The sequence below is a fragment of the Oncorhynchus gorbuscha genome, linkage group LG20 (genome assembly GCF_021184085.1).
Source record: "Oncorhynchus gorbuscha isolate QuinsamMale2020 ecotype Even-year linkage group LG20, OgorEven_v1.0, whole genome shotgun sequence".
NCBI classification, from domain to species: domain Eukaryota; kingdom Metazoa; phylum Chordata; class Actinopteri; order Salmoniformes; family Salmonidae; genus Oncorhynchus; species Oncorhynchus gorbuscha.
In genome coordinates this window covers 26760169-26784335 of record NC_060192.1, presented here as the reverse complement: position 1 = coordinate 26784335, position 24167 = coordinate 26760169, and the positions used below count along the sequence as shown (strand labels likewise).

The window sequence follows — 24167 nt, the reverse complement described above, 5'->3', positions numbered from 1 at the left end:
GAGGCCATGATTATTTTCATCATTGTGTCAAGAGATATAATACTAAAAAACTTGGTTCAGAGATCAAGGCTTTTGTGGTTATTTTAAAGATCTTAATTGGGAGAAATGTGTCTGTGTCTCCACTCTCTACAGTGTCTGCAGGCTCTGGACTTCCTGCACTCCAACCAGGTGATCCACAGAGACATCAAGAGTGACAACATCCTGCTGGGTATGGATGGCTCAGTCAAGCTCAGTAAGTCACCTCACCAGTAGGGGACAGGCAGGGACCAGGGTGAAATGATGCAGTCAATGGTATGTTGGTAGAGAGAGTCATGTGGAAATGGATGGGATTGGGGGAGAGAGTCATGTGGAAATGGATGGGATTGGGGGAAAGAGTCATGTGGAAATGGATGGGATTGGGGGAAAGAGTCATGTGGGAAATGAGTGGAGTTGAAAACAATGTCTGACGTGTTTCTCTCTCCCTGCAGCTGACTTTGGGTTCTGTGCTCAGATCACCCCAGAGCAGAACAAGCGAAGCACCATGGTGGGCACGCCTTATTGGATGGCACCCGAGGTCGTGACCCGTAAGGCCTACGGGCCCAAGGTGGACATCTGGTCCCTGGGTATCATGGCTATAGAGATGGTGGAGGGAGAACCTCCCTACCTTAATGAGAACCCTCTCAGGGTAAGACTGAAACACACCATCTACACTACACACACATCCAGGGATATACTATTTGATCAGTAACTGATTGGTCCTCTCCACCCCTCTTTCCATCTCCTCAGGCTCTGTACCTAATCGCCACCAACGGGACTCCAGAGCTGCAGAACCCTGAGCGTCTGACCTCCGTGTTCAGAGACTTCCTCAACCGCTGCCTGGAGATGGACGTGGACCGCAGAGGCTCAGCCAAGGAGCTCCTCCAGGTACACAACAACCCACCCTGACCAAAACATAACCTATGTAAACCCGACCCCTCTAACATAACTCAACCCTGACCACTTTAGCATAACCCAACCGTGACCACTCAAGCATAACCCAACCCTGACCACTCTAACATAACCCTAACCTAAACCTGACCACTCTAACATAACCCTAACCTAAACCTGACCACTCTAATATAATCCAACCCTGACCACTCTAACATAGCCCAACCCTGACCACTCTAACATAAACCAACCCTGACCACTCTAACATAACCCAACCCTGACCACTCAAACATAACCCAAAGCTGACCACAAACATAACCCTAACCTAAACCTGACCACTCTAACCCAACCCTAACCTAAACCTGACCACTCTTAACATAACTCAACCCTGACCACTCTAACATAACCCTAACCTAAACCTGACCACTCTAACATAACCCAACCCTGACCACTCTAGCATAACCCAACCCTGACCACTCTAGCATAGCCCGACCCTGACCAATCTAACATAACCCTAACCTAAACCTGACCACTCTAACATAACCCAAAGCTGACCACTAACATAACCCTAACCTAAACCCGACCACTCTAACATAACTCAACCCTGACCACTCTAGCATAACCCAACCCTGACCACTCTAGCATAACCCAACCCTGACCACTCTAGCATAACCCAACCCTGACCACTCTAGCATAACCCAACCCTGACCACTCTAGCATAACCCAACCCTGACCAATCTAACATAACCCAACCCTGACCACTCTAGCATAACCCAACCCTGACCACTCTAACATAACCCAACCCTGACCAATCTAGCATAACCCAACCCTGACCACTGTAGCATAACCCAACCCTGACCAATCTAGCATAACCCAACCCTGACCACTCTAGCATAACCCAACCCTGACCAATCTAACATAACCCAACCCTGACCACTCTAGCATAACCCAACCCTGACCACTCTAGCATAACCCAACCCTGACCACTCTAGCATAACCCAACCCTGACCAATCTAGAATAACCCAACCCTGACCACTCTAGCATAACCCAACCCTGACCACTCTAACATAACCCAACCCTGACCACTCTAGCATAACCCAACCCTGACCACTCTAACATAACCCAACCCTGACCACTCTAGCATAACCCAACCCTGACCACTCTAACATAACCCAACCCTGACCACTCTAACATAACCCAACCCTGACCACTCTAGCATAACCCAACCCTGACCACTCTAACATAACCCAACCCTGACCACTCTAACATAACCCAACCCTGACCACTCTAACATAACCCAACCCTGACCACTCTAGCATAACCCAACCCTGACCACTCTAGCATAACCCAACCCTGACCACTCTAGCATAACCCAACCCTGACCACTCTAGCATAACCCAACCCTGACCACTCTAGAATAACCCAACCCTGACCACTCTAGCATAACCCAACCCTGACCACTCTAGCATAACCCAACCCTGACCAATCTAACATAACCCAACCCTGACCACTCTAACATAACCCAACCTTGACCACTCTAGCATAACCCAACCCTGACCAATCTAGAATAACCCAACCCTGACCACTGTAGAATAACCCAACCCTGACCACTCTAACATAACCCAACCCTGATCACTCTAACATAACCCAACCCTGACCACTCTAGCATAACCCAACCCTGACCACTCTAGCATAACCCAACCCTGACCACTCTAGCATAACCCAATCCTGACCACTCTAGCATAACCCAACCCTGACCACTCTAGCATAACCCAACCCTGACCACTCTAGCATAACCCAACCCTGACCACTCTAACATAACCCAACCCTGACCACTCTAGCATAACCCAACCCTGACCACTCTAGCATAACCCAACCCTGACCACTCTAACATAACCCAACCCTGACCACTCTAGCATAACCCAACCCTGACCACTCTAGCATAACCCAACCCTGACCACTCTAGCATAACCCAACCCTGACCACTCTAGCATAACCCAACCCTGACCACTCTAGCATAACCCAACCCTGACCACTCTAACATAACCCAACCCTGACCACTCTAACATAACCCAACCCTGACCACTCTAGCATAACCCAACCCTGACCACTCTAACATAACCCAACCCTGACCACTCTAGCATAACCCAACCCTGACCACTCTAGCATAACCCAACCCTGACCACTCTAGCATAACCCAACCCTGACCAATCTAACATAACCCAACCCTGACCACTCTAACATAACCCAACCTTGACCACTCTAGCATAACCCAACCCTGACCACTCTAGCATAACCCAACCCTGACCACTCTAGAATAACCCAACCCTGACCAATCTAGAATAACCCAACCCTGACCACTCTAACATAACCCAACCCTGACCACTCTAACATAACCCAACCCTGACCACTCTAACATAACCCAACCCTGACCACTCTAACATAACCCAACCCTGACCACTCTAGCATAACCCTAACCTAAACTTGACCACTCTAACCTAAACCTGACCACTCTAACATAACCCTAACCTAAACCTGACCACTCTAACATAACCCTAACCTAAACCTGACCACTCTAACATAACCTTAACCTAAACCTGACCACTCTAACATAACCCAAATCTGACCACACCAACTAGTCTACTCCTACATTACTATAGCATCATGCATGCCACACCCACCTGAGGAGCTGTCTTTTCAGCAAAATCCACTTGTTACTTAAATCTGTCTGGATTGATTGCCTTCATTTGACTCCTGTGACTCTTTCATACTCTTGCTTGTGGCTGTCTTTTTCCCCCGTTAACGTTATCACATTATGTTTGTAATGACCTGTCAAACACACCCGGGTAATGGCTGAAATGGGCTCAATGCAATACATTGTCTTTCCGTTGCATCCATAAGATTGCTAAAGCTTTGTCTGGGATTTAACAATCAGATAGACATTTGCACCATAAGAAAGATAACTTTTTTTTGAGGGGTATACATTTTTTGTGGAATTTAAAAAAGTAATCATTTAAAATACACTGCTCAAAAAAATAAAGGGAACACTAAAATAACACCCTAGATCTGAATTAATGAAATATTCTTATTAAATACTTTTTTCTTTACATAGTTGAATGTGCTGACAACAAAAACACACAAACATTATCAATGGAAATCAAATTTATCAACCCATGGAGGTCTGGATTTGGAGTCACACTCAAAATTAAAGTGGAAAACCACACTACAGGCTGATCCAACTTTGATGTTATGTCCTTAAAACAAGTCAAAATTAGGCTCAGTAGTGTGTGTGGCCTCCACGTGCCTGTATGACCTCCCTACAACGGCTGGGCATGCTCCTGATGAGGTGGCAGATGGTCTCCTGAGGAGCTCCTCCCAGACCTGGACTAAAGCATCCGCCAACTCCTGGACAGTCTGTGGTGTAACGTGGCGTTGGTGGATGGAGCGAGACATGATGTCTCAGATGTGCTCAATTGGATTCAGGTCTGGGTGCTGACACACTCCAGCCACATGAGGTCTAGCATTGTCTTGCATTAGGAGGAACCCAGGGCCAACCGCACCAGCATATGGTCTCACAAGGGGTATGAGGATCTCATCTCGGTACCTAATGGCATTCAGACTACCTCTGGCGAGCACATGGAGGGCTGTGCGGCCCCCCCAAGAAATGCCACCCCACACCATGACTGACCCACCGCCGAACCGGTCATGCTGGAGGATGTTGCAGGCAGCAGAACATACGCCACGGCGTCTCCAGACAGTGTGAACCTGCTTTCATCTGTGAAGAGCACAGAGCGCCAGTGGCAAATTTGCAAATCTTGGTGTTCTCTGGCAAATGCCAAATGTCCTCCACGGTTTTGGGCTGTAAGCACAACCCCCACCCGTGGACATCAGGCCCTCATACCTCCCTCATGGAGTCTGTTTCTGACCGTGTGAGCAGACACGTGCACATTTGTGGCCTGCTGGAGGTCATTTTGCAGGGCTCTGGCAGTGCTCCTCCTGCTCCTCCTTGCACAAAGGCAGAGGTAGCGGTCCTGCTGCTGGGTTGTTGCCCTCCTACGGCCTCCTCCACATCTCCTGATGTACTGGCCTGTCTCCTGGTAGCGCCTCCATGCTCTGGACACTACGTTGACAGACACAGCAAACCTTCTTGCCACAGCTCGCATTGATGTGCCATCCTGGATGAGCTGCACTACCTGAGCCACTTGTGTGGGTTGTAAATTCCGTCTCATGCTACCACTAGAGTGAAAGCACCGCCAGCATTCAAAAGTGACCAAAACCTCAGCCAGGAAGCATAGGAACTGAGAAGTGGTCTGTGGTCACCACCTGTAGAACCACTCCTTTATTGGGGGTGTCTTGCTAATTGCCTATAATTTCCACCTATTCCATTTGCACAACAGCATGTGAACTTTATTGTCAATCAGTGTTGCTTCCTAAGTGGACAGTTTGATTTCACAGAAGTGTGATTGACTTGGAGTTACATTGTGTTGTTTAAGTGTTCCCTTAATTTTTGTGAGCAGTGTATATTCATATATGCAAATATATCCTGTGTATGTATGCAAATGAGGCAAATATAATTTTCTTTATTTTAACACAAAATATAAAGAAATACCTGATACCATTAGAACATGTATATATGAGTGCATTGTAAAAGAAACGGGAAACAACATTTTTATACATGACCCTAAGCATGATGGGATGTTAAGTGGTTAGTTAACTCAGGAACCACACTTGTGTGGAAGCACCTGCTTTAATATACTTAGTATCCTTCATTTACTCGCGTGTTTTCTTTATTCTGGCAGTTACGTGTACATCTCTAACCTTAAGTCACAGTCTGTACATGCAGGGTTGCAGAGCATTCCCCTCATCGCTATTCTTCTCTTGTGTTCCTTGCAGCATTCATTCCTGAAGTTAGCCAAGCCCCTGTCCAGCCTGAGCCCTCTGATTGTAGCAGCCAAGGAGGCCATAAAAAACAGCAGCCGCTAGAGGGCGCCATGTGTCCACACACAGAGCTGGACCCTGCTCCATGGTGTTGTGTGACAGAGAGACAGCACAAGGACAGACCAGTAACCAACCCCCCTGCTGCCTCATACAGGGGATGGACAGCTGGCCTGCAGGGCCTCTCTGCTGCTGAACCGCCTGCCGCCTCCTCCTCTAGTCCTCCAGCAGTCTGTCAGACGTCTGTTAGCGTGTGTAAACGTGTGTGTAAGAGTGTGTGCGTGAGCGTGTGTGCATAAGCGTGTGTGCATAAGCGTGTGTGCATAAGCGTGTGTTTGGCCTGTGAGGGGAGTAGAGGCTCCTAAACTAAATACTAAAAATAGAAAATACGAAGAAAAAAAAACAAAAAGCTCCTTTTCAACAGGGAGAGACCCAGGAAGAGAGGCAGAACGTAACAGCACTGAGATAATGTGATTCCTTCCTTGTCTGTCCAGCAATCGCCTTGGTTCCCTTTCCCTTTCCATCAGGCATCTCCTGCAGTGAACGTTTTATATGAACATTTTATATGGGACAGACTTGGGGACTCTGGACCCAGCATATGCCTGCATGACTTTGTGCATTTGTGAGCGAGAGAAAAGAAGGGAGGGATAGAAGAGGCAAACATTCAATCAAAGCCAGTTGGCTGTTGTACTCCAGGAAATGGCTGTTGTACTCCAGGAAATGGCTGTTGTACTCCAGGACATGGCTGTTGTACTCCAGGACATGGCTGTTGTACTCCAGGACATGGCTGTTGTACTCCAGGACATGGCTGTTGTACTCCAGGACATGGCTGTTGTACTCCAGGACATGGCTGTTGTACTCCAGGACATGGCTGTTGTACTCCAGGACATAGCTGTAATTTCTTGGACACCCTAAAGTTGCTAGATGTTTAGAGATCTGACATAGAGAATGGCTTTGCCAGGGCTGCAGTGGAGGCTGATTCAATAACTACTGCGTATCTGATGGGCCACAATGTGTTCAGAGTTCAAGTCACAGCTTTTTAAATATAAATCCCATGTTATTGGCTAATTACCTTTAGTTAGTAGGGATAGTCTACAGACAAACATTTGCTTGTTTTTGGGGGGGGTTTTCGGTGGGGGGGGCAGTGTTTGTCAATGTTACCATTTGTTTCACATCAATGAGCCTTACTTTTGCATGCTTAACCTCTGATCTGTGAATTTACTTAGATGTGTCAGAAGTAGAAGCCATGCTTAGTGTGAAAAGCCATTTGTTCAAGTGAGCACATATGTTCATCTGTCTATCTGTCTGTCCGTCCATGATGTGTTTATCTCGTTTTTTTAATGGGATGCTATTATTTAGCCCGACCCCTCTCAGTGGAAGTTAAGAGTTATTGCTCCAGTGTCTTGTTGCTGAACTTTCTGGTGTACTGTGTGAGTTTGGTTGTGTCTGTTTCTATATGAGTGTTTCTGTGAGTTGTGGCTGTTTGGCAGGTTGGTGGATGGGCGGGTGTTAATCATTTGCCCATGAAAAGGTTTTTGGATTGAAGACTGAGTGCCAATTGAATTGTCTTGCGGACCATTGGAAACTAGAGGGTCACATTCCCCTTCACTTTGCCATTCCTATCATCCCGTAGCAGAGGCTACTAGAAAACAAGTCTGAAAAGCTCTGCAGATAAGTATAGACTGTTTCTTGATTCTTCATTCAATAGCTTAGTAATAACCGTCAACATGGCATCCTTCGTCTGGTCTATAGTAGACACAGCATCCCTTAGGATTGTACTGCAGTCCAGACCTGGGACGGAGAGAGTAGGCGACAGGAAAGACACTTGAGGGTCTAACCTGTAGTGTACACTACAGAGTGATATCATTCCCTGATCTCAGGGCTCTCACAGGGAGTCACTGACCACTGATTTCATGGGCTATATTCCATGAGCTCACACTGTATCCCTGGTAGATGGTGTTGGGAGTGTGTATGAATGGGAGTGTGTGTGTATGCATGAGTGTCTTTGTAAGGGAGAGAGTGACCTCAGTCTGCACTAGATACCACACTTGTACTCCACCTTAACACAGACTGTGTAGTGCAGGGTAGCTGCTCGCTCATCCCTCCACCACGCAGGAGAGCCTCACACTGTCCATTGCAAGGACATCACCGATTTCATGCATGGGAAAACAATACGTTAGTACATTTTCCAATTAGGCTAACATTGTTAGGATATGTGTGTGTATGTAAATAGGATGGGATTATTTAAAAGAAATCTGAGTTACGCAACTTCAAAATGAAAGGATAATATCCAGGTTGCTCTATGGTATTTATTTATAAATGTTTTGAACCCTGGATATTGAATGAGAAAATAAAACACACTCCTGGATGGATCGATCATGCTTGGGCTGTGTCAGACAGTACTCCACCTGGACACAAGAGCTGTCTCCAGCAGTCCCATGTCTGTCTGTACGGAGCACTACTTCTGAGTGTGCCTGTGGCTAAGAGTCTTAGGGACCTCACAGAGACTATCTGCCCTCTGACCTTTAGCCGCACCTCTATGTACAGGCCTGAACTCTGATGAACTCTAGGACAAAGATGAACTCTAGGACAGCTAGCGGCCTTGCCCCGCCCCTCCCCGCCGGCCCACTCCTCTTCCGCGGTCGATCCTGTACATTCCTATCTTCTGAATGTGTAAACCTGTACACGTGGTGTGAAAATTCCTCCATTAATGATTATCATGAGAACAGAACAAAGGCAAAAAAGTGTTTATTTAAAATGATGATTATTATTATCTGGGTTTGTAAACTGCTGACCCATCTGGTGAACCTCAGCAAGCCCCATCTTTGGAAAAGGACAGATGAGAAAAAGCAACTGGGGACAACTAAGGTTTTGGATAAGCTATTTTTAATTGTGGATAAAGCAACATACTTTTTGGAATTCTGAATTGTGCATGGCTGTGTCTTGAGTGTAAAACAACAAATACTGCAGTTTGGGAACTGAACTGAAATAAAAACATTTTTTTTGTTGGTTTGAATGGATTTACTTTTCTTTGCTGTTAGTAGAGAGGGACTAAAAGTGGCAAGACATTTCGGGCAAAGGAGGATGCTAGTTTAGAGGCAGTACCCTTTAGACATTTCAAGAAGTTCAGTGGAATGACACAAATGAATGACCATGGTCCAAAACTTACACTCTAGATACATTCGGCTCTTTCAAGACATTCCAATATTTTGCAGCAAGAGCCTTTTGGCTGTTTTTCAGCAAGATGAAAAGAGGCCCTTTTATTTGTATATGACAAACATATTTTTGGAATATATAAGTTGCATAATGTTGTATACAGATACAGTATGCGTATTACTCTGAAGAGTTATGTTTCATAGTGTATAATCTAGTATAATATAATAATATATTTACAGTTATTCATCTTTCAAAAAGTAATGTCTTGTCCCTTTACAAAACACTATAAGAACAAACAAAACTCTAGAAGGCTTGAAGAAACTTCTTGGTCCATGACCAAGGCAGTCTTTAGTAGGTGCTTCTTGGTCCATGACCAAGGCAGTCTTTAGTAGGTGCTTCTTGGTCCATGACCAAGGCAGTCTTTAGTAGGTGCTTCTTGGTCCATGACCATGGGGGTCTTTAGTAGGTGCTTCTTGGTCCATGACCAAGGCAGTCTTTAGTAGATGCTTCTTGGTCCATGACCATGGGGGTCTTTAGTAGGTGCTTCTTGGTCCATGACCAAGGCAGTCTTTAGTAGGTGCTTCTTGGTCCATGACCAATGCAGTCTTTAGTAGGTGCTTCTTGGTCCATGACCAAGGCAGTCTTTAGTAGGTGCTTCTTGGTCCATGACCAAGGCAGTCTTTAGTAGATGCTTCTTGGTCCATGACCAAGGCAGTCTTTAGTAGGTGCTTCTTGGTCCATGACCATGGGGGTCTTTAGTAGGTGCTTCTTGGTCCATGACCAAGGCAGTCTTTAGTAGGTGCTTCTTGGTCCATGACCATGGGGGTCTTTAGTAGGTGCTTCTTGGTCCATGACCAAGGCAGTCTTTAGTAGATGCTTCTTGGTCCATGACCATGGGGGTCTTTAGTAGGTGCTTCTTGGTCCATGACCATGGGGGTCTTTAGTAGGTGCTTCCTTGGTCCATGACCATGGCAGTCCTTAGTAGAATATATTGTAAGTTCACGTTGATAGTCATTCTGAGTGATAACTTTATGCCTTGTAGTGATGAACCCCTGTTCAAAGTGTCAGAGGCAACAGAGTGTTGTACACATTGTCAATGTGACCCAGGTAGTAGTCAGCTGATCCAGATCACATGTCTGTGAGCTCGGTGGAGGTGACGATACAGAGGGTGATGGAGCCAGGCATCTCGTCGGCCATGGCTCTGCCACTCTTCCTCAACTGGAGCCTCTGGGGGGTTGTGGAGTCCTTCACTGAGCCTGTCAGAACCACCTGGCCCAGGAACTGGTCCTTCACAGCATTACTGTTCCACACCTGGGGAGGAGGGACGAGAAAGGAAGTGGAGACCATTTAAGGTTTTGCGTGAACACTATCTGGCCATCCATTGAAAACACTAAGGGCTTTATTCAATCCATAGCGCTGAAGTGCCACATTTAAAGGCACTGTTCCTGCGTCAGCAGAAACTGAATTCACGGTAATCTCTGCAAATGTCGGCTCAACTTTACATTTTAAGCGCACTGTAGTGCTGAACTTCAGCGATGCGAATTGAATCCAGCCCTAACTTCAGACATCTAAATGTAACAATTCACTAGTCAGTTTGTCCTTCCAGCCCATTGGTAGTGATGCTCTTTGACCCCCATATACCTTACCTCCACAGTGATTGGCTTTGTGGGCTTCTTCCTGTAGAAGATGGCTCTGGTATCAAACACCGGCTTCAAGGTGTCTGCCTTGACTGTTGACCGGACTGAGGAGCCCTCACATGATACGATCACATATGGATCCGCGCCTGTACAATGACGCAGTATTAACCAGCCATTAGGCAACGCTGAATATACTCCCAAAATGTCAAAAACATTTTTACTTATGTTTCCCTGTAACGTATGAGATAGTTTTGATTTTGAGGTTGTGGAGCGTTCTCTCACCCCCTGTGCGGTCCTGGTTCTCCAGCCCCTCTGCTCCGTGGACATAGATCTGGGACACGGCAACAGGGTAGCCAGTCAGCTTACTCCAACACGTCATCCTGGGCTGGTGTTCTGTCAGCTCTCTGAGAGAGAGAGAGAGAGAGAGAGAGAGATCATCGTATACCTTTAGAGTAATGCTAAAGTAATGGTTATTACTGCATAGATCAGATATCATACTGAAGTGTGTTACTATGTGTACAGGGCTATTTCCAGTACCTGCATCCTGAGTCTACGTTCGTGTAAACACGCAGCATGAACTCTCCCAGAGTCTCAGGTTTGAAGGTGGAGGGGATGATCATGTAGCGACCCTTGGGGAGCATGGCCCTCATGAACACCGTGCGGGCGTTGATGTACGTAGTAGTTTGCACGTTAAGTTGGGTGATGATGTCATGCATGCGGTATTTCCTATTCAGTTCAACCTTAAATCAAAAGAAATCATTTTTTTCACCATGACTGTTCCCCAGTGGTTGTTGTTGCAGCTTGATCAGATTTAAAATATTCATCATTTAGGGATTACAGGTCGTTGAAAGTTTGTGTCCCTGATATGAACAAGCCAATGTGGCATTTATAAGTAATGTCTACCCATTATTGTAAACACCCTCTGGTTTATTTTCTGTTTGTTCAACGGCTGAAGAGGGAAAATTAAAATTCCACTGATTTAACCAAATAACTGTACAGCGGGGGAAGCCAAACATGTGGCGCAGAGAACTTCTCCGCTAAATGAACTGAAGTTGGACCAACGCCCCAGTAGCATACCCTGTCTCATACCCTCACTGGCCCAGTCTCTCACCCCAGTCCCACTAGTCATTCTTAGAGGATGTTAAGATGAACTACCTTGAAGACGGCAAAGCCGATGGTGAGGTTCTCTCCCTGGCCGATACGTCTGTGGATCTTCATGTCTCTCTGCTGTAGGGAGATCAGAACCTCATCCACTTCCTCGGTCACCTCAAACAGGTACTGGGGGTTCTGTAAGAAGGTATGTTTGTGGTTCATGCAGCCTCCACAGCGGTTGCGCAGAGGTTCTGCATTCTTGGTCCAACTCCCTAAAATCATCACTTCGTTCCATGTCTTGTCGATGGTGAGCAGGGAGGTGTTGATGAGACGACAAACGTCTGCATCCGTGAAGTACTTACACCAGTCTCTAAACTCCATCCTTTGAAGATACAGTAGCGCACACACACAGAGATGCAAATTAACATGGGTAGACAGAAAACATTCTCACACGCTGAACAGAAGAGATAACACCCTTTAATTGTTTTTTTTTACACTCACCAGAACTCCCCATCATCTTCCACTGTGATGCCAAGCTTATTCCTCTCCATGCTGCCAACTTTTTTCCATTCCGCTGAACTGAGGTAGGAGAGGGGGAGAGGCAACAGGAAATAGAGGGAGGTAGAATGAAATAATGAGTTGATGAGGTCACCTGTGCACTGAGGTGTGGAGAAGTTGAACAGTAAGCGAGCGGGGAGGATATGTCCTCCTCACCTGTCACTCCAGGCTCCGTTCCACTCAATCTTTCCCCAGGGGTTCCTCATGCGGATCAGGGGGATGGTCTCGTTCTGGAAGTAGGCTATCAGCCCGTGGCCCAATCGTACTTTCTTCACTGAAGTCACTGAGTAGGCATGGCCCTTCACCAGCCCACATGCCATCCGTGCCTCGATTTCAGAAGGAGACGCCTAAAAGAGGTCCAAGCACAATAGTCAGTCATTTGTGTCTACTAAACACAATTACCTGTGACTATAGTGTGCTGATCAATTGAAAAGACAGACCTTGATGGAGCAGCTGATTATTCCATCCCTGTCGTAGACTTTGAACAGGTCCTCAAACAGTTTGTCCATTCTCCCCTGGTCATTGTGGAAAGCTTCTGCCTCAAGGTTAATGGCCTCTGCCACGGCTCCACTGAAATCCACCACCGCATCCCCAGTGTTGCCCCCGTCCAGCGACTCATAGCAGCCAGAGAGCCTGGAGACAAGAGGAGAGAGTCCGGAGAAGATACAGAGAGGTTAGAGGGTACGAAACGTTATCATTTATGAATCAAGTGTTGAGAAATGTTAGAGTATACATACTTGGCATAGGCTTTCTCAAGCAGGGCGCTCCAAAACTCGTTTTTGACTTTGGAGTGGCAGTAAATGAGCTCTCCATTGATGGTGGGCAGGCGGTCATCCACTACCACGTCCACCCACTCCCCAAACACCCAGAACTGGAAGTGGAAGATGCCAGCGTAGTTCTCCATGTGCTTGGAGTCCCATTCCTGCTCCTTCCAGTCAGGGATGACCTGTCAACACAAAGGGCTTCACAGTGAACATGTCTAGTCAAATGTGAATAGTTTAAAACTTGGGTGGGGTTTTTTTTATTTTTTATTTCACCTTTATTTAACCAGGTAGGCTAGTTGAGAACAAGTTCTCATTTACAACTGGGACCTGGCCGAGATAAAACTAAGCAGTGTGACACAAACAACAACACAGAATCACACATGGAATAAACAAACGTACAGTCAATAACACAATAGAAAAATCTATATACAGAGTGTGCAAATGAGGTCAGATTAGGGAGGTAAAGGCAATAAATAGGCCGTAGTGGCGAAATAATTACAATTTAGCAATTAAACACTGGAGTGATAGTTGTGCAGAAGATGAATGTGCAAGTAGAGATGTGCAAGTAGAGAGGTGCAAAGGAGCAATAAAGTAAATAACACTATGGGGATAAGGTAGTTGGATGGGCTATTTACAGATCGGCTATGGACAGGTGCAATGATCTGTGAGCTGCTCTGACAGCTAATGCTTAAAGTTGGTGAGGGAGATGTCTCCAGCTTCAGGGACTTGTGCAATTCATTCCAGTCATTGGCACCAGAGAACTGGAAGGAAAGGCGACCAAAGGAGTAATTGGCTTTAGGAGTGACCAGTGAAATATACCTGCTGGAGCTCATGCTACAGGTGGGTGCTGCTATCGTGACCAGTGAGCTGAGATAAGGCGGGGCTTTACCTAGTGAAGACTTATAGATGACCTGGAGCCAGTGGGTTTGGCGATGAATATGAAGCGAGGGCCAGCAAACGAGCGCATACAGGTTGCAGTGGTGGGTAGTATATGGGGCTTTGGTGACAAAACGGATGACACTGTGATAGACTGCATACAATTTGCTGAGTAGAGTGTTGGAGGCTATTTTGTAAATGACATCGTCGAAGTCAAGGATCGGTAGGATAGTCAGTTTTACGAGGGTATGTTTGGCAGCATGAGTGAAGGATGCTTTGTTGCGAAATAGGAAGCCGATTCTAGATTTAATTTTGGATTGGAGATGCTTAATGTGAGTCTGGAAGGAGAGTTTACAGTCTAACTAGACACCTAGGTATTTGTAGTTGTCCACATATTCTAAGTCAGAACCGTCCAGAGTAGTGATGCTGGATGGGCGGGCAGGTGCGGGCAGCGATCGGTTGAAGAGCATACATTTAGTTTTACTTGCATTTAAGAGCAGTTGGAGGCCACGGAAGGAGAGTTGTATGGCATTGAAGCGCTTCTGGGGATGACCACGGCAGCTTTCCAATCTTTGGGGATCTCAGACTATATGAAAGAGAGGGTGAACAGGCTAATAATAGGGGTCGAAACAATTGCGGCGGATAATTTTAGAAAGAGAGGGTCCAGATTGTCTAGCCCAGCTGATTTGTAGGGGTCCAGATTTGGTCTCTTTCAGAACATCAGATATCTGGTTTTGAGTGAAAGAGAAATGTGGGAGGCTTGGGAAAGTTGCTGTGGGGATGTAGGCAAGTAGTATCTTTCCCAGCCAGGCTTGAATAAGGAAAAGTTTGTTTCTGAATGGTAATGGTCATTTAAGATGGAAGGATGACACTAGTTTCTTTTCAATGGGAATGAAAATCCCCTCGAGTGAATTCCTCAGGTGAACTAAGCTACGTCCCCTCTGAGTCAGGTATCAACAGTAGGGCACACAGACATCCACCCACATACTTCATAGACATTATCTGCTCAATTTGAACCACACATTAGGAATGTGACCAAAATAACTTTTTACCACTTGAGCAACATTGCTAAGGTGTGTCTGTTTCTCAGTGATACAAAGAGACTCATCCATGCTTTTATTACAAGCAGGCTTGACTACTGTAATGCTCTCCTGTCTGGTTTACCCAAGAAAGCCATTGGTCAACTACAAAACATACAGAATGCTGCAGCATGGGTACTGGCCAAGACCAGATGGAGAGCACACATTATCCCCGGTTTTAAAGTCTTGTACTGGCTGCCTGTGAATTTTTACAATTCATTGTCCTATTCTTCAATTGGTTTTTAAATCAACCCACGATTGTGCATCCCAATACATGTCAGACATGCTTTTGAGTTATGGACCCAATAGGTCCCTCAGGTCCTCTGGCACTAGTATTTTAACTTTCCCAAATCCTAGGACCAAGAGGCCTGCCAGAGAACCTGAGAGGGGTCAAAACTGTGGACATATTTAAAAGAGGTCTTAAAACACACCTTTTTAACTTTGCTTTTCTTTAAGGTGCTTTTTAGTCTTTTGGTTGTTGTTATTCTTAATTCTTTTATCCTCTTACATTTGCTGTGTAGTAAATATTTCTGTTTTTATTTTCACCATATTTTGTATTTGGTTTTTTTCCTGAGAAGTGCATTGCGTTGCATCTGAAATGTGCTACATAAATAAAGCTTGATTTGATGTGTTCCTTCACAAACAGCACCATTTATTCCCCTATAAGGTGACTGTAAAGGAAATACACACATAGTCTGCTCTTGTAACACTCATCTCAGACTGTGTGAACAGACAGGAGGACACCAAACTCACCTTCTGCCAGAGGTCTGGCTTCAGTGCCAGGCAGGAGCATGCAGCCACAAACCAGCAGTTACCCAAAAGCCCCTGGTTCAGGTCATGGGAGCTGATGCCCTCCACAAACAGATGAGGCCCGTCACTGATCTCCTGTAACAGAGAAAGAAAATGTATGATGAGCGGCGGGACAATGTGAAATTGTGAGGTAAAATTGTCACGAATATTACCGAAGGTGACTCCCCTTCTTGTTCGGGTGGCGCTCGGCGGTCGTCGTCGCCGGTCTACTAGCTATCGCCGATCCGTTGTTCTGTGTTCGTTTAGTTTTGTCTAATTGGTAGCACCTGTTTCTAGTTTGGTTGTTAGGATAGAGTATATATAGTCTGTTTAGTCTGTTTTGTTGGTTGAGTGTATTTTTGTTGCATTTTGGGTTACACGCTGTCCGGTTATATTTCTGTTCATTTGTGTTTTCACTTTGTACATGTTGTGTTTCGGGACATTAAAGCGTGCTGTTTTTCCCACATCTTTGCTCTCTGCGCCTGACTCCACACCTCCACTCATAATTGTGACAAAAATGTTCCATGTGAAAAATGTAAATAGCTTAGAATGTGCTCACTAATAAGTTATGCTTGTAACAATAGTCTCAAATCCTTGACAAATAGTTCTGGCTTAGAGCACGTTTTCTTTTTAAATGAGTTGGAACTCTCGAGGTGTACTGTTGTTATGAATAAGAAATGGTGTTTTCTCTTCTTGTCACTTGGGTAACATGCCATACAGATGCCGGATCTTAATTTGATCACTCTTTTGTTGCTGATCATTTTCCAGCACAGCAGGAAATGCAAACTTGTAGTCATTTCCACTTTGAAATGTCAGACCTGACTTACCCTAAAAAAAACAATATATCACCCCATACAAAAATCGAATTATTATAATGTTTGCTGCAGGATACTTTTCCTGCTGTTTTAAGCTGGCTCAAATTAAGATCCAACATCTGTACATAGAACAGCTACAGTAACACATTAAACAGAAATATAACTCCAACTTTCTCCATTGAACAAAATGGCAGCTATACAAACATATTTTATTCGATTTTTTTCTCTTGACAGTTTTGAAACACATGTTCTGTCATATACCTCACATGCTATGTAAAGCATACACTTTGAGACACTTCCCAGCACAACCCTCACCTCAGTTTCACACCACAGTTTGCTGTCTGTCACCACAATAAGCATTGTGGTTGACATTTAACCTTTAACACAATCCTCAGAGGCAACCACTCAAAAGGCATTAACCTTTTAAGTACTCCATCACAGAATATTGTATGAGTCTATATAAAAACCTGTCAGACAACACCTTTCACAATACCTACAGTGGGGAGAACAAGTATTTGATACACTGCCGATTTTGCAGGTTTTCCCACTTACAAAACATGTAGAGGTCTGTAATTTTTATCATAGTTACACTTCAACTGTGAGAGACGGAATCTCAAACAAAAATCCAGAAAATCACATTGGATGATTTTTAAATAATTAATGTTCATTTTATTGCATGACATTAGTATTTGATAGGAGTTAAACTGTGAAGGAGTTAATGGGGAAAGTGGAGGAGAGAGTTATGAGGGAGTTGCTAGTTTGGTGCTTTAAATACGATATTCGCCCGACGGAGCGTGTCGGGGATTTAATGGCACCTGGGTCAGCGCTCCATACTCGTCCTGAGGTGCGTGTTAGTCGGCTGGTGAAAATTGTGCCAGCCTCACGCACTAGGCCTCCTGTGTACCGACCTAGCCTTGCACATCCTGTTCCAGTCATGCTCTCAGGCTCTCCAGTACGCCTTCACGGTCCGGTCCATCCTGTGCCACCTTCACACACCAGTCCTCCGGTGGCAGCTCCCCGCACCAGGCTTCCTGTGCGTGTCCTCGGTCCAGTACCACCAGTGCCAGCACCACGCACCAGGCCTTCAGTGCGCCTCGCCTGTTTAGCGCAGCCAGAGCCTTCCTCCTCTACAGCGCTGCCGGAGCCTCCCGCCTGTTCAGCGCAGCCAGAGCCTTCCTCCTCTCCTGCGCTGCTGGAGTCTCCTTCCTGTTCAGTGCAGCCAGAGCTGCCAGCCTGCATGGAGCAGCCAGAGCTGCCAGCCTGCATGGAGGAGCCTGAGCTGCCAGCCTGCATGGAGCAGCCAGAGCTGCCAGCCTGCATGGAGCAGCCAGAGCTGCCAGCCTGCATGGAGCAGCCTGAGCTGCCAGCCTGCATGGAGCAGCCTGAGCTGCCAGCCTGCATGGAGCAGCCAGAGCTGTCAGTCTGCATGGAGCAGCCTGAGCAGTCAGTCTGCATGGAGCAGCCAGAGCTGCCAGTCTGCACGGAGCTGTCAGTCTACAAGAAGCTGCCAGTCTGCAAAGAGCCGCCAGAGCTGCCAGTCTGCAAGAAGCCGCCAGAGCTGTCAGTCTACATGGAGCAGCCAGAGCCGCCAGTCAGCATGGAGCAGCCAGAACCACCAGCTAGCCAGGATCTGCCAGAGCCTACTACCTGCCTGAGCTTCCTCTCAGTACTGGGCTTCCTCTCAATGCTGGGCTTCCTCTCAGTACTGGGCTTCCTCTCAGTACTGGGCTTCCCCTCAGTGCTGGGCTTCCCCTCAGTGCTGGGCTTCCCCTCAGTGCTGAGCTTCCCCTCAATGCTGAGCTTCCCCTCAGTGCTGAGCTTCCCCTCAGTCCCGAGCTTCCACCTCAGTCCAGTGGGGTCCTTGGTGAGGGTTATTAGGCCAAGGTCGGCGGCGAGGGTCGCCAATCAAAGGACGCGTTACAGGGGGACTAAGACTTGGTTGGAGTGGGGTCCACGTCCCGAGTCGGAGCCGCCACCGTGGACAGACACCCACCCGGACCCTCCCCTATGGGTTTAGGTGTGCGGCCGGGAGTCCGCATCTTGGAGGGGGGGGGGGGTTCTGTCATGCCTTGGTCTTAGTATTTTGTGTTTTCTTTCTTTATTTGGTCAGGCCAGGGTGTGACATGGGTTTATTTTGTGGTGTGTTTTTGTATTGGGGTTTTAGTAGGTATTGGGATTGTGGCTGAGTAGGGTTGTCTAGGAAAGTCTATGGTTGCCTGAGGTGGTTCTTAATCAGAGGCAGGTGATTATCGTTGTCTCTGATTGGGAACCATATTTAGGCAGCCATATTCTTTGAGTGTTTCGTGGGTGATTGTTCCTGTCTCTGTGTTTGTAGTTACCAGATAGGCTGTATAGGTTTTCACATTCCGTTTGTTGTTTTTGTATTGTTCGGGTTTTTTTTTTTGTCATTAAAGATGTATCGAACTAACTGCATTTTGGTCCGACTCTCCTTCAACGGAAGAAAACCGTAACAATAGGGCTGTTTTCGGTTTTTCACATTTCTTGTTTTGTATATTGTTCATTTATCATCATTAAAGATGTATCACAATAACCACGCTGCGTTTTGGTCCGCTTCTCTTTCCCAAGAAGAAAGCCGTGACATACAGAGATCATACGTTTCCTGTAGTTCTTGACCAGGTTTGCACACACTGCAGCAGGGATATTGGCCCACTCCCCCATACAGACCTTCTCCAGATCCTTCAGGTTTGGGGCTTTTGCTGGGCAATATGGACTTTCAGCTCCCTCCAAAGATTTTCTATTGGGTTCAAGTCTGGAGACTGGCTAGGCCACTCCAGGACCTTGAGATGCTTCTTACGGAGCCACTCCTTGGTTGCCCTGGCTGTGTGTTTCGGGTCGTTGTCATGCTGGAAGACCCAGCCACGACCCATCTTCAATGCTCTTACTGAGGGAAGGAGGTTGTTGGCCAAGGTCTCACGATACATGGCCCATCCATCCTCCCCTCAATACGGTGTAGTCGTCCTGTCCCCTTTGCAGAAAAGCATCCCCAAAGAATGATGTTTCCACCTCCATGCTTCATGGTTGAGATGGTGTTCTTGGGGTTGTACTCATCCTTCTTCTTCCTCCAAACATGGTGAGTGGAGTTTAAACCAAAAAGCTCTATTTTTGTCTCATCAGTCCACATGACCTTCTCCCATTCCTCCTCTGGATCATCCAGATGGTCATTGGCAAACTTCAGATGGGCCTGGACATGCGCTGGCTTTAGCAGGGGGACCTTGCGTGCGCTGCATGATTTTAATCCATGACGGCGTAGTGTGTTACTAATGGTTTGCTTTGAGTTTCCCAGCTTTACTAATGGTTTCCCAGCTCTCTTCAGGTCATTGACCAGGTCCTGCCATGTAGTTCTGGGCTGATCCCTCACCTTACTCATGATCATTGATGCCCCAAGAGGTGAGATCATGCATGGAGCCCCAGACCGAGGGTGATTGACTGTCATCTTGAACTTCTTCCATTTTCTAATAATTGCGCCAACAGTTGTTGCCTTCTCACCAAGCTGCTTGCCTATTGTCCTGTAGCCCATCCCTGCCTTGTGCAGGTCTACAATTTTATCCCTGATGTCCTTACACAGCTCTCTGGTCTTGGCCATTGTGGAGAGGTTGGAGTCTGTTTGATTAAGTGTGTGGACAGGTGTCTTTTATACAGGTAACAAGTTCAAACAGGTGCAGTTAATACAGGTAATGAGTGGAGAACAGGAGGGCTTCTTAAAGAAAAACTAACAGGTCTGTGAGAGCTGGAATTCTTACCAGTTGGTAGGTGATCAAATACTTATGTCATGCAGTAAAATGCAAATTAATTACTTAAAAATCATACAATGTGATTTTCTGGGTTTTTGATTCCGTCTCTCACAGTTGAAGAGTACCTATGATAAAAATGACAGACCTCTACATGCTTTGTAAGTAGGAAAACCTGCAAAATCGGCAGTGTATCAAATACTTGTTCTCCCCACTGTATGTATGGCCAAATATAACACAGTCATACTGTTTGTATATCAAAATCAGCACACGTGAAAGTTCAATCATAGACATGACATGTTTATATTGCACAAGAAGAAGGTCTGATCCCAGATAGCGCTCTATAGCACTTTTATAAGCTTCCATTTTTACTAGTCAACAGCAAACTATAAATTGGTCTTTTAAGCAATAACATTTCCTAAAAACTATGAGGAAAAACATGAACATTACAAATATTTTCAGTGAATCATTAAAGCCTGTGACATTCTATTTCATGTTTAGTGTTTTTGCATACAGATTCTGCTTTTGGTATTAAGCTAATAGAGGGAAAAAAAGTATTTATTTTTTATTTCACCTTTATTAACCAGGTAGGCTAGTTGAGAACAAGTTCTCATTTGCAACTGCGACCTGGCCAAGATAAAGCATAGCAGTGTGATCAAGTAGAACGGTAGACGTCTACACTCACCCGTGGTCTCTTCCACTCCACCGTACCAGGAGGTGGCTTCCTGTAAAACAGGGATGCGTTGGTGACAGGAAACTCTGGATCCTCAAACAGTTTCTTGTCCTCCAGACATTTCCTCTTCAGCTCAGAGTAATGCTGGTTCTTGTATGAAGTGGCCGTGGAGAACATGGTTCGGACGCTGGAACCTTGAAACTGCAAACTGACCACAGGAGAAGACGTCATGTTAATTTATAGGCAGACTACCAGGACAGTCCTTGTCAGCTTAGGATCTATTATTGTTCACCTTTGACTCTGGGTGTCTGGACAAGAGCTCAGCATACCCTACACTAATACACCCCATAAATCCCAGAGTAGCTCTTTCTTAGAAAATGTTGTAATGGAATTTTTCATCTGAATCACCGTAGTTTAGATATAGTCTCCCATAGAGGCCAACCGGGCAACAAGCTGGCCTAGAGATAAATATATCCAATAACCAATATGCAAATGATGCATATTTAAATAAATTCATGTAGAAAAACAGTCTTCTACGAACAAAATCTACAAACAACTACACTACATCACTTTAAAAGTTACAGTCAAACATAGATTTTACTGCAATCTGACCACAAACTGTTCCTGGTTTTGTGATGGAAACATCCCATGGGTGATCAAAAACATCTGATCAAAACTGCTATCCTTTGGGAATATTCTGATATTCTAACTCTGTGACCAGTCTCTTTACTCCTGACCCCCGACCCCAGAGGTCAAGCTCTTTATAAACAAGATTAGATTTTATATGGAGTCTGTCTGCCAGTACAGTTTCGTACATTTGCTGTCTGCCATGAATAACACAGACACAACTAATTAAATTCCACCGGAGAACAGTCAAGCTCTAAACTCCCGGTGAGTTTCTAATGACACTTTTCCCCAAAACATTCCACACTTTAAGAAATGCCTCTCAGAGCAAAGCCCAATTGGAACACAGTGAGAGGCAGTTCACGATGAAGTTGTCAGGATTCTGACAGTTCATTATCATCATGGCCAACTATCTGCTCCGTTCAGTTTTCAGTCAGAACATTTACGCAGAAATGGACCCATATCCAATACACTCGAATAACTGGTGGGAAAAAAATGTGCATGTTTTTCTCCTCTGTCTTTCTCTCCCTCTCCTGTACACTTTCTCTCTGTCCTTCACACACAGAACAACCACATTCTCTGTCTCTTCCTCAAACTATTAGAGCAAAGAGAACTCCTTACATGTATCACATTTAAGGATCTAGAAGAAAAAGCCCAGTAAAAGTGTCTTCGTACCTCCGTCGTAGCTCTGTGACAACCCCCTCCTCCAGGATAGTGAAAGAGAAGGGTGTTTCCACCAGGTCTTTGTACCTGTCTTTCCCACCCCTCCCCCTCTTCCCCCCTCCCCCACAACATATCTGCAGTGACCCAGGTTAGTTTTGCTTGTTCATGCTCAGGGCCACACCCATATATATCCCAGGAACAAGTGTTCTACTTGTGTTGACTCATTGTGTCAGCGGGTGACTATCATGAAGTGAGTGTGTGTGTGGCTTTATTGATTGAATAAGTAACTGTGATGTGAGTTTGCCATGCAGTTTTGATCATGCCTTCGTGATGTCAACTTCCCTGTAGAAGAGTCGTTCCTCGGGTGTACACTGACGTGTCTGTGTGTGTTTATACCACGTGAAACCTCAGTACCTGACTGACGAGCTCCAACAGGTTTTTCTGTGTTTGGTGTAAATGTCGTCACTGCAGGGGAGACTTTTTAAATATTATGTCTGATAATAACTGCAGCAATTAAATGTTCAACTCTGTCAATATTTATAACCAGAAAACATTCCAGGTGTGTAACCAAATGTCGTTCTCCACAGTGTGTGGCTCTTACCTGTTCTTGTCCTCCTAAAATCCCCAAATAAGTCCTAAAGTTCCTTATAAGGTTGCAAAAATGTCCCCTCTGATACACCTTGGGAAGATCTACTGGGACGTCACAACTAAAGCCAAAGGGTTGTGTCCTCCTGTCTGTCCCCTTCCTATGACAATGGTCTGCAGCACGTAGGGCTCCAAAGGAGCAACCAAAAACACATGGTAATGGTATTTCCACTCCTAACCCCAAACACACTCATTAACAAACAGAAAACCCCACATTCACTGACGCACAACAAAAATCGGTCTGACGAGTGGTTCATTAGGGCAGAATGCATCATGCAAAGTTCTGGCTCCCAGTCTCATTCCTTTCTAGTGAAGTTCGATGAGAGATATGTTATCCACTGCATTCCTGGAGCCGTTGGGCTCTCCACGGTGGAGAGGAGAGGAGAGAGAGAGAGAGAGAGAGAGAGAGAGAGAGAGAGAGAGAGAGAGAGAGAGAGAGAGAGAGAGAGAGAGAGAGAGAGAGAGAGAGAGAGAGAGAGAGAGAGAGAGAGAGAGAGAGAGAGAGAGAGAGAGAGAGAGGTGGGAAGAGCAGAGGAGGGAGAATAGAGAAGGGAAGGGGAGAGGAGTGGAGAGGAGTTGGGGGAAGAGAGAGATGGAAAGAGGAGGGAGAGGGGAGGGGAGCAGAGGAGGGAAGAGGAGAGGAGGGAGAGGGGAGGAGAGGAGGGAAGAGGAGAGGGGGAAGAGTAGAGGAGGGAGATGAGAGGAGGGAATATGAGAGGGGAGGAGGGAAGAGTAGAGGAGGGATAGATGGAAAGAGGCAGGAGAGGGGAGGAGAGGAGGGAGAGAAGAGAAGAGGAGGAAAGAGGAGAGGAGGTAAGAGGAGAGGAGAGAGGTGGAAAGAGACGGGAGAGGAGAGGAGATGAGGGAAGAGGAGAGGAATAGGAGAGGAGAGAAGAGGAGAGGAGGGGAGAGAAGAGGAGAGGAGGGAGAGAAGAGGAGAGGAGGGAAGATAAGAGGAGAGGAGGAAAGAGGAGAGGAGAGGAGAGGAGAGGAGAGGAGAGGAGAGGAGAGGAGAGGAGAGGAGGAGAGGAGAGAGGTGGAGAGGTGGAAAGGGGTGGGAGAGCGGAGGAGATGAGGGAAGAGGATAGGAGGGAGAGGAGAGGGAGGAGAGGAGGGTAGGGAAGAGGAGAGGATGGAGAGAAGCGGAAAGGCAGGAAGAGGAGAGAAGAGGAGGGAATATGAGAGAGGGGAGGGAAGAGATGAAG

General features: G+C 46.1%; 2 protein-coding genes across 5 annotated transcripts in view; one reads left to right on the top strand and one right to left on the bottom strand.

Moving 5' to 3' along the window:
• The window catches only part of LOC124006779 (serine/threonine-protein kinase PAK 3), a 93188-nt gene extending 87164 nt beyond the window's left edge, over positions 1-6024 (top strand). For both annotated transcript variants that reach the window (XM_046316927.1, XM_046316928.1), the window contains 4 exons: positions 133-232; positions 468-664; positions 766-903; positions 5801-6024. In XM_046316927.1, coding sequence (XP_046172883.1) covers positions 133-232; positions 468-664; positions 766-903; positions 5801-5890 — 525 coding nt within the window. In that variant the 3' untranslated portion in view covers positions 5891-6024. The remainder of the gene's footprint in view (positions 1-132; positions 233-467; positions 665-765; positions 904-5800) is intronic.
• Positions 6025-8574: 2550 nt separating this feature from the next.
• On the bottom strand, positions 8575-23272 carry LOC124006778 (calpain-5-like). Of its 3 annotated transcripts, none has more exons than XM_046316926.1 (12): positions 22919-23272; positions 21043-21238; positions 15758-15889; positions 13023-13231; positions 12726-12918; positions 12442-12632; positions 12229-12306; positions 11791-12109; positions 11173-11375; positions 10918-11039; positions 10645-10781; positions 8575-10309 (listed from the first exon to the last, which is right to left on the bottom strand). In XM_046316926.1, the coding sequence occupies exons 2-12, from the start codon at positions 21205-21207 to the stop codon at positions 10127-10129; spliced, it is 1932 nt and encodes a 643-aa protein (XP_046172882.1). In that variant the 5' UTR covers positions 21208-21238; positions 22919-23272; the 3' UTR covers positions 8575-10126. The 3 variants fall into 3 exon arrangements, with proteins under 3 accessions (XP_046172882.1, XP_046172881.1, XP_046172880.1); XM_046316925.1 differs by lacking the exon at positions 22919-23272 and adding an exon at positions 22276-22414; XM_046316924.1 differs by lacking the exon at positions 22919-23272 and adding an exon at positions 22330-22409.
• Positions 23273-24167: the final 895 nt, after the last annotated feature.